The sequence below is a fragment of the Pogona vitticeps genome, chromosome 2, assembly GCF_051106095.1.
Source record: "Pogona vitticeps strain Pit_001003342236 chromosome 2, PviZW2.1, whole genome shotgun sequence".
Taxonomy (NCBI): Eukaryota; Metazoa; Chordata; class Lepidosauria; order Squamata; family Agamidae; genus Pogona; species Pogona vitticeps.
Window position 1 is genome coordinate 268,671,543 of NC_135784.1, and position 16,618 is coordinate 268,688,160.

Consider the following 16,618-nt stretch of genomic DNA (forward strand, 5'->3'; position numbering starts at 1 on the left):
ATTTGTCTCCGTCTCATTCATTTTGAAACATATTTTGTAAGATGTCTTGGGTTCTGTGACAAAAGCAGGCTCCTGAACAAACTCTATTATCTCTTAATATTGTTCAGAGCAGTTGGTCTAGCTTCCTCACCTTTGTCGTAAAGAATAACTTATATCCTTACTGATATCAATGTTGCTTTCATCTAGAACCTGGAAATGCTAAAAAAAATTTTTTACTACAATTCCCAGAATTCCTTTGCTACCATGCCTTTGGCTTCAGATACACATTGTTCTCCAGATTGTGCCCTGTCTATATGACAGAAATGTGGCTACTATTTTCTGGGATTCTATGGAGGGAAATATTTTTAAAAAACAATCAATGAAAGGAATTACCAAAAAGAGAGAGTTCTATTCAGTGTTATGATCTCTCCACCTCCATTGCTGTGAGCAAAAGGGCCACTTTTGTTCCATAGACAGAGCTTTAGCAGTTCCATAACCAGACCAACTGTGTAACCTGATAAAGTGTCAAAAGGAGTCAGCTTGCAGAGTTGCGAGTGAGAATACAGCAACCAGCATTTAGGCATTTTTTTTAAAAAAGCAAGGTTTCCGGGTACATGCTGTGGTACATATTTCAGGCCCGTCAAATAACTGGGATGATATTACCTCCACCCAGCTGTTGAGCAAGCCTTAGGTAATAAAACTGTGTTGAAATTTTCCACCTGAACCAGAGTTTGTGCAAAGGTCTTTCAGTGGACAAATGAACAAGGGCAGCATTGACCAACACTGAGTAGCTCAATTTGATGTCATAAAACAAGCTTGGTGCCTTGTTCATTTGAAGTCCTTCCACATGGAAGCGCGAGTTTTCTGGTATCATGTCAGCAAACCCCAAGTGGACTTCACTGACCTCTAACACCGATTAGTATTATTAATCCACAGAACAGACCGGGACTTCCAGCAATGTCCTGACTATGGCACAAAGTCCCTGCTGTAAGTGGTCAGATGTTCCTGCAGTGTTTGTTCCTTCTGTTTTTTGCTTAGCACTGTGGTGCTAAAACAGCCTTTGCAAAGTGTGCCAGGTGGGTACAGCCCTGCTGGCAGGGGTGCTAAAATGTCTCAGATCAATGACTTGTGATAATAGTCTCTTATTTCCATCTCTTTACAATAGAAACTCCATTAGGACTATACAGTTATAACAAAAACAAGAGCAATGTGGCATTGTAAGGACTAAGAAGTGTTGTTTGGCATAACCTTTCATGGACTGTGGACACTATTTGCTATATATTTCTACAAAATAGAACCTTGTCGTCTTTAAGGTGTTATAAGATGCTTTTGTTGCTCACTTTGGAGACTAGCATGATGTCTTCCTCCTCGACAGGGTTACACCAGCATTTCCAGCATTTAGCATCTCTTTCTTTCATTTGTTTTATTTTATGATGTCATATCAATTTGTTATGTTGGTGTTTTATGATTATTAATTGTGTTTTGTTCTCTGTTGCATACCACCTTGTGTGGCCCTAGGCCAGATGGCATGGTATAAAAGTGTAAAAAAATAAATAAATTCAGAATTCTGGCACAGTGAAGAACTGGCAAGGTACAAACAGTGATTTTTCCCCTGAGAACTGACAGGTAAAGCAGAAGTGTGATCAGTGTTCCAGTTTTAAAATGCAATTTTATAAGTGGCTTCATCATCTGTTTTACAGAAGAAAAGCTAATGTATCTTGATATTGAGTAACTTAACCAACGTGGATTCAAGGTACTGGTTTGATTTGATCTCCAGTGGGCACATGCACACACACAATAAAAAAACCACCAAGCCCAGGTAAAAAATTGAGAACACTACAGCAAAACTCAAAATGTCTTCTAATACAAAAAGAGACCTCATACAAACACAAAAGGCCGAGTGAAACACTCTCAAAAATCACTCGGAGAGAAGCCAAAGCTTTGGCTCCCCCCCCACCCCATCCTGCCAGGACCCTTTCTATCAGCTCCACTGTTTAACATTTTCTTCTTCCTGGGCTGCTGAATGCATTTCAAAACAAAGCACAGGGCCAAGCTCAACTTGGTCATGCTTGTGAGCTTTTGAAAAACAGACTTCTTTAAACAAAACAAACCAGACCAAAATATTTTCATGGCCTTCTTGCTTCTGTATACAGATTCTGCAGATTATATTTTACCATGTGCAAGAGGAGAAATGACACTGTGTTGTGTGATCCAAATGACACCACACATCAGAGGGGGTGGACACTGACTAGGACAACCTCAGGGCCATCTCCATTCAAACTGTCTTCTTGCACTCACCAACTTGTCCCGTGTTCTGTGAGAAGGAATTGGCACCAGGCGAGCAGGCACAGGCAATGACAATATTAATTTCTTTGGGGGGGAAATCCAGTTTATGAATGTGGGCTATTGTGCAATTCACAATGCCAGGACATGGTCCAATACTGCTGTACAACATCATGTCCACATTGCCAGCAAGAGAAAGGATGCCAGGCTTTACAGAGCAAAAGGCAGCCTGTTTGTAGACAACATTAATGGCAGCAGCCAAGACAGTCTACAGCAGTGGTTCCCAGCCTTGCGTAAGCCAGATGTTCTTTGACTACCTTCATTACTAGTTGTGCTGGCTGGGGTTTCTGGGAGTTGCAGTCCAAGAACACCTGGATTACCCAAGATTTGGAACCACTGGTCTCTTGTGCTCCCTACAATTCAGCCCTGACAATTGCTTTGTGTTTGGTTGAGAAATGGTTAGTCAATGAAAAAAAGCACCTGGCGTAGGGGATTTTCCCTTGCTTTTTGCACCCTTGATATTATTCAAATCTGCAACAAAAATACTAGAACCCCAGAATGACCAGAGATAACATCACTATGTGGATGGGTCCCAAGACTGGCACCTCAGTTTTTATTATTGTGCCTTGGGGAAATCCTTCCAAGAGTCAAGATTCATGACAAAGTCCAGCCTCCTGACAAGACTGCTCTCAGTTTGTCTGACACACTCAGTCCTCCTCACCATACGAAGTGTGCATCCAAGAGGCAGTATAGGTGGTTTAGAAATAGCAAAATGGAAGTTGAATAGTTTTAACCTGGCTGCCCTGAATGATGAAAACAGATGCAATATATGCAATCTGATATATGCAATCTGCTCTATGTTCAGTGTTTCTTATATACTGGGCAGCTGGACTCTTGCGTATGTCTGTGGAGTAACCCTGGCAATACTGCTTGTGGTTTCCCTAATTCCCTCCTCCCCATCAATAAGAGTGCATATTCAAAAAGAGATACTAGAAACATTTCATTGCTCTGTCTTCTAAATTACACTTTCGTGGGCTGTGGACACAGATGTGATGACACTCTTTCCCAGCTTTCAGAGCAGACTTTTCTCTCACTCCTGTTGCCCACACAGGCAGATCTAATGGGGTCACAAGAAAGGGCCTTCTTTGTGGCTGCTCCCAGGTTGTGCAATGCTCTCCCTTGGGAGATTAGGTTGGTCCCTCCCTTTTGTCCTTTTGGCAGCAGTTAAAGACCTGCCTCTGTAGAAAGGATTTTAATAACTAAGGATTGAGTTTCTTCTGGATGCTACGCATATGTTCCTTTCAATGTTATACTAAGTTTTATTTTTAAACAGTGTAGTGTCTAGATCAAGGGAAGTAATGGTACCACTCTATTCTGCTTTGGTCAAACCTCACCTAGATTATTATGCCAATTTCTGGCCACCACAGTTTAACAGAGATATCAAGAATCCAGAAAATATTCAGAAAAGGACAACCAGAATTGCAAGAGGTTTGAAAGCCGAGCCCTGAAGTTGAGGGAAGTGACATGCTTAGCCTGGAGAAGTCTTACAGGCAATATGATAGTGATCATTCAAGTATTTGAAGGACTGTCATGCGGAAGATGGAACAGGCTTGATTTTTGTTTTTTGTTTTTTTGCAACATGAGATGATAGAACCAGAAGCAATGGATTCAAGTTAACAAGAAACAAGATTCTGATAAAACATTTAGGGAAACTTCCTAGCATGAGAGCCATTTGATGGTGGAACCAATTGCTTGGTAGACTCTTTTTCACTTTGACATTTTAAAGCAGAGATTGGGTATTTAGCTGATTTCCTACCCTGGCAAAGGGCTCTAACTGGTGACTCTTGGGGTCCCTTCAAGCTCTATAATTCTGTAATTCTATGAAATAAATAAATCCACAACCAAAAATGCTAGAAAAATTCCAGGATGACCAGAGACAACAACACTGTGTGGATGAACTCTTTGGCTGTCTCAACTGAATGAAAATCTGTGCAGAGTTATTCTTTCCCTTTAAGAAGCAAAACCACAATCAGAGAGCAAGCCGACTGTCTCTAAAATAAGATACAAAAAAACCCACAAAAAAACAAAAAAAACCCACTTCGGTGTTTCCTATCCTTACAACAAAGAAATAATGATTGTTGGGTTTTTTTGCATACTTTGTACTATTGTGTTTGAGGCCCAATTTTACTTAACATGCATTTTAAAAATTAGATCTTATTTTGTTGTAGAGGGCCCCACACAATAGTTTGCCTTCTCTTGAGGCAAAGAGAGTTATTTTGTGGTTTACTATCTTTACATCTGTATTCTAGCTCTCAGCATCTGCAAGGCCAAGTGGCTTCAACAGCATATGGGAAGGAACACCAGGAGCTGGAATTGGCTGAACTCATTAGTTTTGTTTCTTGACATGCTCTTATCACTTTCTTTTAGACTTTATAAATGTTGTAAGTCACCTTCAGGACTCTGGTCAAAAAGTGGAATCTAAATGTACTGAATAAATCTACTAAGAATATAAACAAGTTTGAAAAACAAAAGAATAGTTTTGCACAAATTGTATAAAATTGTCTCTACCAGCTTTTATTAAAACAGGCATACACATATAGACTCATTTAAAAAACAAACAACTAGTCTACACAATGGAATATGCTCATCTATGTTAAGGGATTCAAATCTAAGCCAACAGCTCACTGCAGAAATGTACTGGGTTTCCACTTGTATTTACCCTCCTCATCCTTTTTTTGTTAATTGTCCAGTTGTAATTCATAACATTATGTTAATCAACTGTATATGGAGGTGTTTGTGTGTGTGTTTAAGTGCAAAAGAAAACAAAAACATGAAAGCTAGATTTTTTTAAAAAGATGCTGGTCCTAAAGGTGAGTGTCTGCTATGGGTATTCTTCTCAGCTCTACTATCTGGGAATTAACCAGAGTGCTTCCATCCTGGCTGCCATGGCAGGACTCGGTGTCACTGATATGGAGGCCCGCACCTGAAACACAAAAATTAGCAGATAATTAGGACAGGAATCAGTGGATTTTAGTGGATGGCATGTCAGGCTAGAACTCAGGAGGCCTGGCTTCAAACGCCTGGTCAGCCATCAAAGCACACTGGGCGTTGGCAAAGATAAACCACTTTGTGGACAAGTCACATCTTTCAAAACTCTGCAATGGCTGCCATTAGGCCAGAAATGACTTGGAAACACGTAACATCAGCTGGGGGAGACTGGAAAACAAAACTGGAGCATATCCTACAGATAATAATCCTGCTCTGTGTCTTCCCTCTGACATCGCAGTACTAATCCACCCTTTTTGCCTGGTCTGGATTTTATTTAAGGCCCGGTGCATTGTGGGCAATTTAAGGCCTAATTCCTGTTGAGTTACAGGGTCAATTTCATCAAGGGTCAGGGTATGTTGCTAGCATGCCTAACAGCAGGGTCAGCCTAAGGCACTTATTGCTTGAGGTAGAAAAGCACCATCCTTCCTCTTCAAGTCCAGATGCATTATACCCAAAGCCAGAAACATTATTTTGGCATATGAGGTAGAAAATTGTGTAAGCACCACTGAGCATCCGTGGATGTAAAAATAATATAATACCAAAGTAAATAGTTAACCATTTGCTGCCCTTGTCATGACACCCAAAATGAAATGAAAAAGTCAGTGTGCCCAATGGCAGGGCCAGAACTATGAGATGGTTTCAGCTGTTGCTTGAGGAGGCTAATTCTTCCTACTCAAACACACTGGATCCTAACAAAGTAAATATTAATTAATTGTTTCTAGTGCATCTTGAGTCTTCTCTTTCCTTCTCCCCAATCTCTTCTCTCACTCAGTTTTTACATTCACAAAATGTGCTTCCAAGTAATACAGAACACTTGCCAGGGACTTGAACAATTAACATCTTGGAGTACTTGGAGCATCTCCTAGCCGGTATGGCTATGCTGGTTGCGAATTCTGAGAGTTGTTTACATTTTTTAAAAATCAAAATTTTAAACAATAAAAATCTTTTCCCAAACTCTCGATTATATGGTTTTACAGGTACAGTATGAAACTCTACTTCTGTTATATTGTCCTTTTGAGGTTTTAAGATGTGTGGTCATTTTGTATATGAACATGTACTTACTTGTACACACACAGAGTTTTATCGATGGCTTTCAAAGCATAAAATAGGGATTAAGTGATAGGATCCCCAAACAAATTTTGTCAAACGTGTTCATTTCATCCAGTCTCTAACTGGATTAACTAGAACAACTTGTTGCAAGATGTCCTGTAGACGGTAACTTTCTAAGATGGTTTAAAAACTGTTAAAAAACTCCTAACACTTTCATAGGACTACAATTTCCAGGATTCTTTGACTAAGAGTCACTTAAGGAAGCATACAAATGATATACAGTACATATGTGGCATAAAATGACCTACCTAGTTTTCTTTTACTCCAGAAAATTCCACAGGGAAAGTGCTATTGCTCCTCTTAAGCTGCCATTTTTTAAATTTTTATAAGAACACAAGAGTTTGACAGGGAAGACAGCACTATTTCCTCTAAGGCTGTCTGTACCAGCATTTAGCCCACTATTTGGTCCACTATGGCTGTTTCGGTCCTAAAGACTGTCTTTGGTGGAGCAAATCAGCCCAGCCCCAGAGTGGTCTTATCGACAACATTCTGGTCCCTGTAAGGAATTTCACCTTCTGGGCTCTGGGATTTCTTTGGCAAAATACGCCTCCTCAAAATGTTCCTGAGCATTGCTTCAAGCCTCCTCCTTCTCCAAGTTGGATGGCTCTTTCGTCTCCTCTCCCTACCCACTGGCTACTTCCCCCTCTACTTCTTCTCAGACTTCATTTATATCCTTTCCCTCTAGCTTTGCTCCACTGGCACCCGCTTCCTTTAGGGGTTTCTGTCTTGTCCACCACCTGCTGCAGTGTTGCTCTGCCTTTCTTGTCTCCCTTGGGGTATCTCTGCCTCCCTCTGTTTGTGCATATCCCAAGCCCTACTCTATTCCATCCCTAGATTACTTGGGATTTCTGGTGTACCCGGGACCCCTAGGGTTAGTTTGGGGCCTGATGACCTACCAGGGGTGCCTGCCTCAGTGACGTACACATGTATTAGGTATAATAATAATAGGTGTGTGCTGTCAAGTCAAGTTTGACTAATGGTGACACTTTCCAGGGTTTTCTAATTAGAGAACACACAGAAAGAGTTTGCCATTTCCTTCTTCTGGGACTGTCCAGGGACTGTGCAGCTTACCCATGACTACACAAGCTAGTACTTCTTCCAGGAGACACAGCGGGGAACCAAACTCCCAACCTCTGACTCCACAGCAAGGTATCTAAACCACTGAGCTATCAAGCCAGACTAACACACACACCTAACTTGTAATACACACAGCAAACACACACTTTTAAAATTGGGACCAAATAAAGCCATTTGGATGTGAGTATCCTAACGACCCTATTCAGCCTGGTTCAGCCCAGTCCAAGCCCAGCCATATAGACAACACCCCCCCCCCGCACACCCTGTGTGTGCTGTGTGTAGACTAAATCATTTTTTGAACTAAGACACTGTAGCAGTCACCCTGTCATGAATATTCAGCAGTGCATTTGCATGAACCAATAGGGAGCTGTTGGGAGGCGGGCCAGCTATATAGAAGGGGGCCTGTAGTAGATAGGGAGATAGAGAAGAGAGGCTTGAAGAGAAGGTTTGGGTTTTGAGGCAGAGAGAGAGAGTTTAGGGAGTGAACAGTCAGAGTATTATCTGTATTAAGTATAGAAGAGGTTAAAGGAAAATACTAACACTTTGTGTAACTTTAAGAATGTGCTTAAGAACTATTCCTGAAACAACTTGCAACCAATAAACCTATTCTTATTTCAAAGTTATGTACCGAATGGACCTCAGTCTTTCATAGGAAACAGAGTTTGTAAAAAGATCAACTGGTGGCAGCGTGTTAAAGGATGTTGTGGGATACATAATGTGAGCCCGTTGTTTGGTGAAACAAGCAGGGGCCACATGGTAAAGGTCACAGACACCCTCTGGTTTTACAATCATGGGGCACTGTAGCCTTTTATGAACCTTCAACACTGAATGTGTAGGCAACTTTCAGTATGTGAAGAGAAATTAAGCATTAAATTTGCTCCTTCTGATTCTTTCTAAGCTCCTCGCCCTCTCTGACCCTTTTCAACATTTTGTATCCATGAGGAAAACACCTGCATGGGGAAAATGGAACCTTGAGGGACTATTACCAGTGTTTACATAATACCATTGATGGTCTTCAGCTAGAAGTAAAATTGCCCCAGGGAGCTTGGCCAAGGCCTGCACAAAGTAAAGGTCTCCTTGAACCAACATTACATCAAGGCGAAAACTGGTTGGTTCATGCAACACTTCTAGGGATTTTCTCTCTGTAGATGGCTTTCTAGCGGCAGGCCCTATTAGTATAATAGCACAAAACAGTTTCGAACAGCCTCTAATTACATTATTCATGTACGAAAAAGCAGGCAGACCTTCCCTATTTCATGCCCCCACACCCACCTCATTTCCTCTGCAAGTGGCACAGACAGATTACTGTTGCCAGAGTGAACACACTGTGCTCTGGTCTCAGGAAAAGTAAATAAAGTATTAGGAACAATTGCCCAACCTCTGTTTGGGCATTTCAAGACTTGCCATTCCTATTTATTCAGAAGTGCATGCAAGCATAATTAAACATGGCAATGTCAAAAGAGATTAATGCCAGACATTACCTTCCAGGAAGACTAGTTACAAGTGACCAAAAGGTGCAGAGACTTGATTGTCTGAACTAAATGCTCTCTGCTGCAACTTCATTGGCTTCACAAGAGCTGCAGCAGCTTCTGAATCTGACTCATTGAATCCAGAATATACCTGCCCACAGAAAATCCAGTGTTGCCAGTTTTTCAGTTAGAAAGTAAATAATGAAATGTATATCAGATGGAAATATTAGCTTCATCCCTCCTTCCCTCCCTTGCTTGGTTGTTTGTAAATTTTAATGAATGACCAAATGACAGTATTCTGTCCTGCTCTCTAGTGACTTCATAGTAAATGGTAGCTGCAGAAAACAAGATGATTATGTTCTCTGAGAAGGAAAGGAGAGAATCTGTTCATACAGCTTGGAGTAAAGTCTGCTCTTAAATTAAGTATAGTTAAGAGCTTTTGTTCTCAGCAACAACCATGACTACTAGGACTAAAAGGTCAGCACAGCACTCCATTCCCTGACATATCAGGTCAAACATCTTGGGCCAGGAAGGAGATCCTTGTGATGTCAGCGAACCAGGGCAGGCAAGAGCTGGGAGGAGAGAGTTTTATTCCATAGTTTGCATCACTACTGCTGAGGACTGTACAGTAAGGAGTCTCATGAGTCACAATGCTGGTGGCTGTACCTGCCTTTTTCCAAATACAGTGGTGCCTCGCTAGATGATGATAATCCATTCCGTGAAAATCGCTGTTTAGCGAAATCATCGTCTAGCGAAAAGTGTTTCCCCATTGGAATGCATTGGAACCCATTTAATGCATTCCAATGGGGAAAAATCGTCGTTGTTTTGCGAAGATTGCCCATAGGAAAGCCGCTTTGTAAACCACCAATCAGCTGTTTTAAATCATTGTATTGTGAAAAACGGGCCCGAAAACACCCATTTTGCAAAGATCGCCCATAGGGAAGCCATTTAGGGAAGCTGCCAATCAGCTGTTTTTAATCCTCGTATTGCGAAAAAACGGTCCACGAAGCACGAACCAAATCATTGTCCAGCAAAATTCCCCCATAGGAATCACTGTTTTGCGAAGCAAAATGGCGGTCGCAAAACGTCATCGACATGCAGATTCATCGTTTTGAGGGGTAATTGTATTGTGAGGTACTACTGTAGCACAATGGCCCCAAGATTAGCACACCAAAAAGCCAAGATGAGGAGAGGAACTTTGGGAAACAGATAATGGGTGCATGCACTTGACCCCATTGTGAAAAACTGGAATGACGGTCTGGGTCTGAGGGAAAAAGTGTTGGCTGCGTACATACATTTTAGTGCATCATACTGTTTGGTGCAATACGCATGTCTTCCCACCAAATCAGTGAGCTCTGTCACCTGTTGGTAACGGGTAAAGATGGGTGCCCCAATTTAATGTCGCCTTACAAATCGAAATTAAACCACCTTCTTCTCCAGTGCTGCTGACCCTTCAGACGTTTTCCTGCCTGTGATCCATAGAAGCAGAGCAAACCCCTGACACTGCAGCCAGTACACTGGCAACTGCAACCCTAATAGCTATCACTATGCTTGTATGTTAGATTTTGAAGCCATTTGTTGCCTGTCGCATTTTTGACCCCTTTAGACAATCTAGTTTCACAAAGTTCATAGGGCCAGCTTGCTGTCTGAGTAAAACATGCCAGAATGTCAGACACATGATGATTTCACACTGGGCACACATTTTCTGAGAATACTTTGCCAACATGTTTTGAAGGATAGTAGTGAAATCTACCTTCCATGCTCCCTTGCTAATAATAGCAAAACAGAGACTGAAAAATGTTATTTGCTTCAGCTCTCTCCTACTCCTTCCATAAAACAAAGAATTCAGTCCAGAGAAATATAAAATATTGGTAAAGAAAAGATCAGGCTGGATTAAGTTATTTCAAGGTACGTACACTCCATAATTCCTATAATTTGCTGCTAGCCACTGTCAAAACAAGCAAACCAACCAACCAAAATAAAAATTCAAAGCCTGCCTTTGTACATTTTATATTGCTGCATGATGCATCATTATTATATATTTAAACAACATGTTAAAATTGTTTCATCCAGAAGTCCAGAAACTTAACAAATGTTTTAAACTTTTTCATTCTATTAAAAAAATCCAATCCTGTTTCTGATGCCAGAAACAAGTTCTCCTAATAAAACTCTGTTTGGACATAAATAGGATATCAAATTCCCTATAAAGCAACCACCTAGAACCATTTAGTGTACAGACTGCTGAGAGCAGGGGTGATTACCACTAAAAGGTGAAGAATCCATAGGGCAGTTTTGGTCTCAGATTAAAGCACATTGGAATGGAAGAACGCATACTGATTTCACACTGGGAATTGAATTCACACACAAAAACCCTTGATTAGCACATTTCAGGAAAATAGTGGTGAAGTCTGTGTTCCACGTTTCCTTGCTAATGATGGCAATCTACCTTCCTTATCAGCTCTGCCTACCTTGAAGTCACAAATGGAAACTGGGATATAAATTCACTACTGTATTGCCTCCCATTTTAAAATACAATTCTAGACAAAAAGCAGGCCTGCTTAGCAGGTCCCTCCAATGACATCTGCAGTCAAAATAGTCAATGCATAGTTAGGTTGTTCAGTATGCAATCTCATCTTATGTTTTCGGAAGCTTGTCAAGATATTGCATCCAGCATCATATTCTTTACCAAGAACCTATACCGGCCTTCCCCAATATTGGGAAGGATGCCAATTGCTGAGGAACAATGTCAGCACTAGGGATGATAGGAATTGTAGTCCAGCACATCTGAAACATGTTCAGTAGGGGACAACTAACATAGGCTGCAGTATTAATAATTGCTTCCCATAAAATTTAGAAACATTTATTTTTTGAAAAACATCATTCCCTTTCCCCCTCCCCCCTCCCTTTTCTACAGCAAGTGGTATTTCCTTCTGGCAATAAAGTATGCCTTTTTGTACGCAGGAAACAGGAAGACTACTGCTCAGATATGAAATCTTCAGGGACCAACAAGGATTTTTAGCTGAAATGATTTATTTATCTGACTCCCACTGAAATCAAATGCAGCTTACAGCTAAAGGGACTCTCAGGAGCTTGTCTGCCTGGGAAACCTGTGCTCCCTGTAAAACATGTTTAAGATGACGTTGGGTGGATTAGTTTTGTGCCTATGCGACACAGAACATCCAGAATAATTTCTTCAGGGTACACATAATTTGACCCTTGTTCAATTAGTACTGTTTTCAAACAAAGAGTTCTGTAACTTGGCACTTGTGCCTTTCACTGAGTGTCAGAACATATTTTTGACACTTTATGCCTTATTAAACCAAATTGTCTATGCAACTACAAATCTTTCAGACGGACAACACTGTAGCATGGCTCTGGTAGTGGTGATAATACTGACTGACTGACTGACACATAAACATACTCAGGGTTGTCTCTGGCCATATCCAGGTGGAGAAGGAGGCAATATATAAACTAAAGGGGCACACACATGTCTGGTGCTTTTGAAGATGGCGGAATTGTTTCAATGCACGTGTGTAGGACATTGGTATTTGTGAACAGCTAGCTTAAACTTCTTCTTCTTCCTCCTCCTCCTCCAAATGTTGGAAGAGCCCTTATGCTCCCTTAGTCAGCATTACACCTGCTGTCCATGTGTCCTCTGGATATCCAACCAAGCAGCCCCAAGTTCTTCTTCCTTACCACTACATATTTATATTTATTTATTCAATTTGTATTCTGCTCTCATTAGTGTTGAGGCACTGCTTTGGGCGATTACAACACATATAATAGAAAACAAAAATAAAGATAAAAGCATTAATAGCAACAGCAATAGCCCTAAAAACAGACGGCACCAATTAATCATATAAACCCAGAGCAGATGGAGGAAAAGGGGGAGGGGGAGAAGAGGGGGAAGGGAGGGAAAGGTGGTCAGCTAGGGTTGATGCGCAAAGCCTCACCTTCAATTGGCCTCACCTTAAACCAACATCTTTAATTGTCAACAAGGAAGGTGCCAGACAGAGCTCCTCCGGAAGCTGATTCCATACAGTTGGAGCCACCATGAAGAAGGCCCTGCCTCTTGTAGAAGATTTATGGGCGTCCCTCGTGGTGGCCACCTGGAGGAGCCTTTACTGAGATGATCTTGTGGGTTGGTCCTACAAGTAACATGGGCCCAAACCATGGAGGACTTTGGAGGTGAGCCAGAACTGGAGTGATGCAGTCAAATATACTCACACGCAACACCTGGCTACCACATTCTGGACCTGCTGAAATCTCCAGATCAGGGTCACGGGAAGCCCCACGTAGAGGGCATTGGAGTAATCAATCCAGGAGATGACGAGGACCTGCACTAAAGGGAGTCTTCATCTAGGTAGAGGCGAAGTGGGGTGATTAGCCTAAGCTGGTTAAAGGCTGATCTAGAAACGGCTGCAATCTGGGACACCCAAGAAAGAGCTGGATCCAGAAGAATGCCAAAATTATGCACTGAGTCCCTAAACTGGAGGGGAATACCATCCAGTTTAGGGACCATCCCCCCTAACCTATCAGAGGTCTCCCCCATGGAGAAAAATGTTTGTTTTGTCCAGGTTCAGTTTGAGCTTGTTAGCCCTGATCCATTCCAGTAGTGAAACCAGGCAATGCTCCAGAGTCTGGACACCATCCACTGCAGAGGTGGTAATGGGGAGATAAAGTTGTGTGTCATCAGTGTACTGATAACTCCTTACTCCAGATCTCCTGATGACCTCCCCCAACAGCTTAACATGGATGTTAAACAGCATCGGGGATAGTGCCAATCCATGAGGAACCCCATACCACAGGGTCCAAGGTGCTGACACCTCCTCCCCTAGCTAAATTCTCTGGATATGGTTCTCAAGGGAGGATTTGAGACAGCTCAATGTTAAGCCCCCATCTGAACCTCAGAGAGCCTGTCCAGGAGGATACCATGGTTGATGATATCAAAAGCCACTGAGAGATCTAGGAGTACCAAAAGGGCGCATCTGCCCCTGTCAGTCTCTCTTAAAAGCTCATCCTACAGTGTGATCAGTGTTGTCTCAGTACCCCTTTGTGGCCTGAATTAGGACTGGAATGGATCAAGGCAGTCCTGCTCCTCCACGTATGACTGCAGCTGATTTGCAACCAGCCTCTCAATCACCTTGTCCAGGAATGGTATATTAGCAATCAGATGGAAATTGTTAAGGTTGTCCGATGCTAACTGGGAACATTTGATGATGGGTTGGACATTGGTTTGCTTTAAACAGGAGGGAACCATTCCCTTCCTTAGCAATGAAATAACAACGTTCACAACCCCATCAATCATAACCCCCTTCATGGCTCTGATCAGTCATGCTGGGCAAGGATGAAATGAGGAGCTGGTGGGCCTACAGCTAGTTATCATCCTGGAGGCTTCCTCTGGTACTACAGGGTCAAACTGAACCAGCTGGGCAGTGGGAGCTGGGGCAGCGATGGTCACTCTTGGATCAGCTAAGCTGCTGGTAGAGTCGAGATCGGCACAAATGGCCTCAATAACTGATCACAAGTGAACTTAGAATGAGGCCTTGAATGGCCAGAGCTGGCAAGGTCGCAGACCACCTGGAACAATTCTGCTTGTCGGTTCGTGGCCTCACTAATTCTCTGGATGTTGAGGTTCTTTCTTACCCTCTTAAGGGCATTAGCATATTTTTGGCCATGGTCTTAACTGCAGCCCTATTTTGCGCCAGCTGATTTCTTCTCCACGGCTCTCTAGCCATTTCCCATAGCCCCTCAGCATACCACAGCAACCTCTGGAGTGGAGAGGGTGTTTGGGGGGCGATTGTGTCAGCCACCCAGGTTGTCTCCAGATACCATCTATTGATCTGGGTTTCAACAGGGTCATCTCTCAGGTTGGCCAGAAGTCCTCCCAGAGCCCCTCAAAACCATTTTGGGTTGAGAAGTCTGGAAGATTGACTATTTTCATGGGTCCATTCTCCCCATGGAGCGGGGTCACTATAGACAGGTGGAGTCTTAGTAGGAATTGATCTGTCCATGACAGAGGATGGGAGCTCACAGTCCCCACCTCTGCAGTCCACCTCTGCAGTCAAGAACACCAGGTCCAGAAAGTATAGGGCAGGTGACATATTTTCAGGGCTGTCCTGGCATCCATGAACTCCAGGGCCAGACTGGACAGTTCTAATTCAGCATGGATGTTGAAGTTCCTCAACCTTATCTTTGTAAATTTTCCTCCTCCTGCCTGCAGCCCCCTGTTTTTGCAACCACTTTGTTTACATGTACGATTTTTTAAATGAGACTTTTAAGATCTCATTGTTTTTCTCTTTTTTCCTTGCCTGCTTGCTAAGTGAATTGTGACCTGCTATTCAAGAAGCTGCATGACTCCTGTTTTTGCACTAACTACTCAAAACCAGTCTGTTCTTTCTTTCTTTAGATATCTGGCTGTGGAGCCAGAGGTTGGAAGTTTAATTCCCCACTGTGCCTCCTTGCCAGGAGCTGGATTTGATTATCCATAGGTTTTTTTCCAGTTCTGCAGTTCTAAGATTGTTGTTGTTTGTATAAGACACTTCTAACTGAAATTGTTTCCTGGACCATCAGGGTCACTGAAATTGTTTTTAAGTAAGGGGCTTAAAATATATGGGCAAGTCATGGTAAATTTTACTTAATTTCAGGATCATCTTGCTTAATGGTTAGAAAGAAATACCATGATTGCAACCTTATTTATTCTTTCTCTCTCTACCCCACTCTCTGCCTTACTCATGGGAGAACTCAACTACAACATCAGTTTAATCCTTTTTTTGTGCCTGATTATTTCTAGTACACAATTGATTAATCATTCCTAAAGGGTTTTAACTGCACAAAAGTTTTAGTCTAATTTTACAATTTGGACTGATCATTAGAGAGGCAGAAATAATCCTATCCAAACACACTTGAGTCTTCAACTGAGTTCCCTGATGCCCTGTTCTGCAGTCCTGGAGGTTGCCTGCTGTATATACTCTGGAAGCTTGAATCAGCAAGCAAGTACCATCTCAACTGGATCATTAAGTATTTCTTTTTCATAAATGATCTACCATAAATAAAAGCAAAAGAGCCAGAGAATATTCCTATAGGATATCTTGTGACACCACTACTGTTGCAGGATAATGTTCTAAGAATGTTACCTATATGAGAATACCACTTCCTTCCTACATGCTAACATTTGAGTCAAACACTTGAAAAAATCCACTAAATATTCCAGACTAGTTTGGTACCCTGGCATCTGAAAGGGCAGAGACGGAAGCTTAATGCTTTAAAATCAATTTGTTTTATAGGACTTCTAAGTGTGCATGTTACCTTTAGCATAAGAAATAAACATTTATGTATGATGAAGACAGAGTTCTTGATTTAATTTGAAATGTAATGTCAGAACACATTAGCAAAAAAATTATTTATTTATTTGATTTTTATACCGCCCCATTAGTTCAAAGCACAATTCTGGCCAGTTTGCAACAATGGATAAAAACAGACAGTGCTAGATGGTGAATACACAAGAGTTAAACCATTAATAGAATAAGAACGAGAGGCACCAAGAACAATTCTCTGAATGACAGCAGGACAGGGAGCATAAAATCAAACAGGGTCGGTGTGTAAAGCCTCCCTGAAGAGCCTACCTGGTCATGGTAAAATCTTTTATGTTC

The 16,618-nt window shown here is 41.9% G+C and overlaps 1 protein-coding gene across 1 annotated transcript in view; it reads right to left on the bottom strand.

Moving 5' to 3' along the window:
- Window positions 1–4,810: 4,810 nt before the first annotated feature.
- The window catches only part of ADGRV1 (adhesion G protein-coupled receptor V1), a 341,656-nt gene continuing 329,848 nt past the window's right edge, over window positions 4,811–16,618 (bottom strand). Inside the window, exon 89 of the mRNA XM_072992549.2 lies at window positions 4,811–5,245. Coding sequence (XP_072848650.2) covers window positions 5,127–5,245 — 119 coding nt within the window. The 3' untranslated portion in view covers window positions 4,811–5,126. The remainder of the gene's footprint in view (window positions 5,246–16,618) is intronic.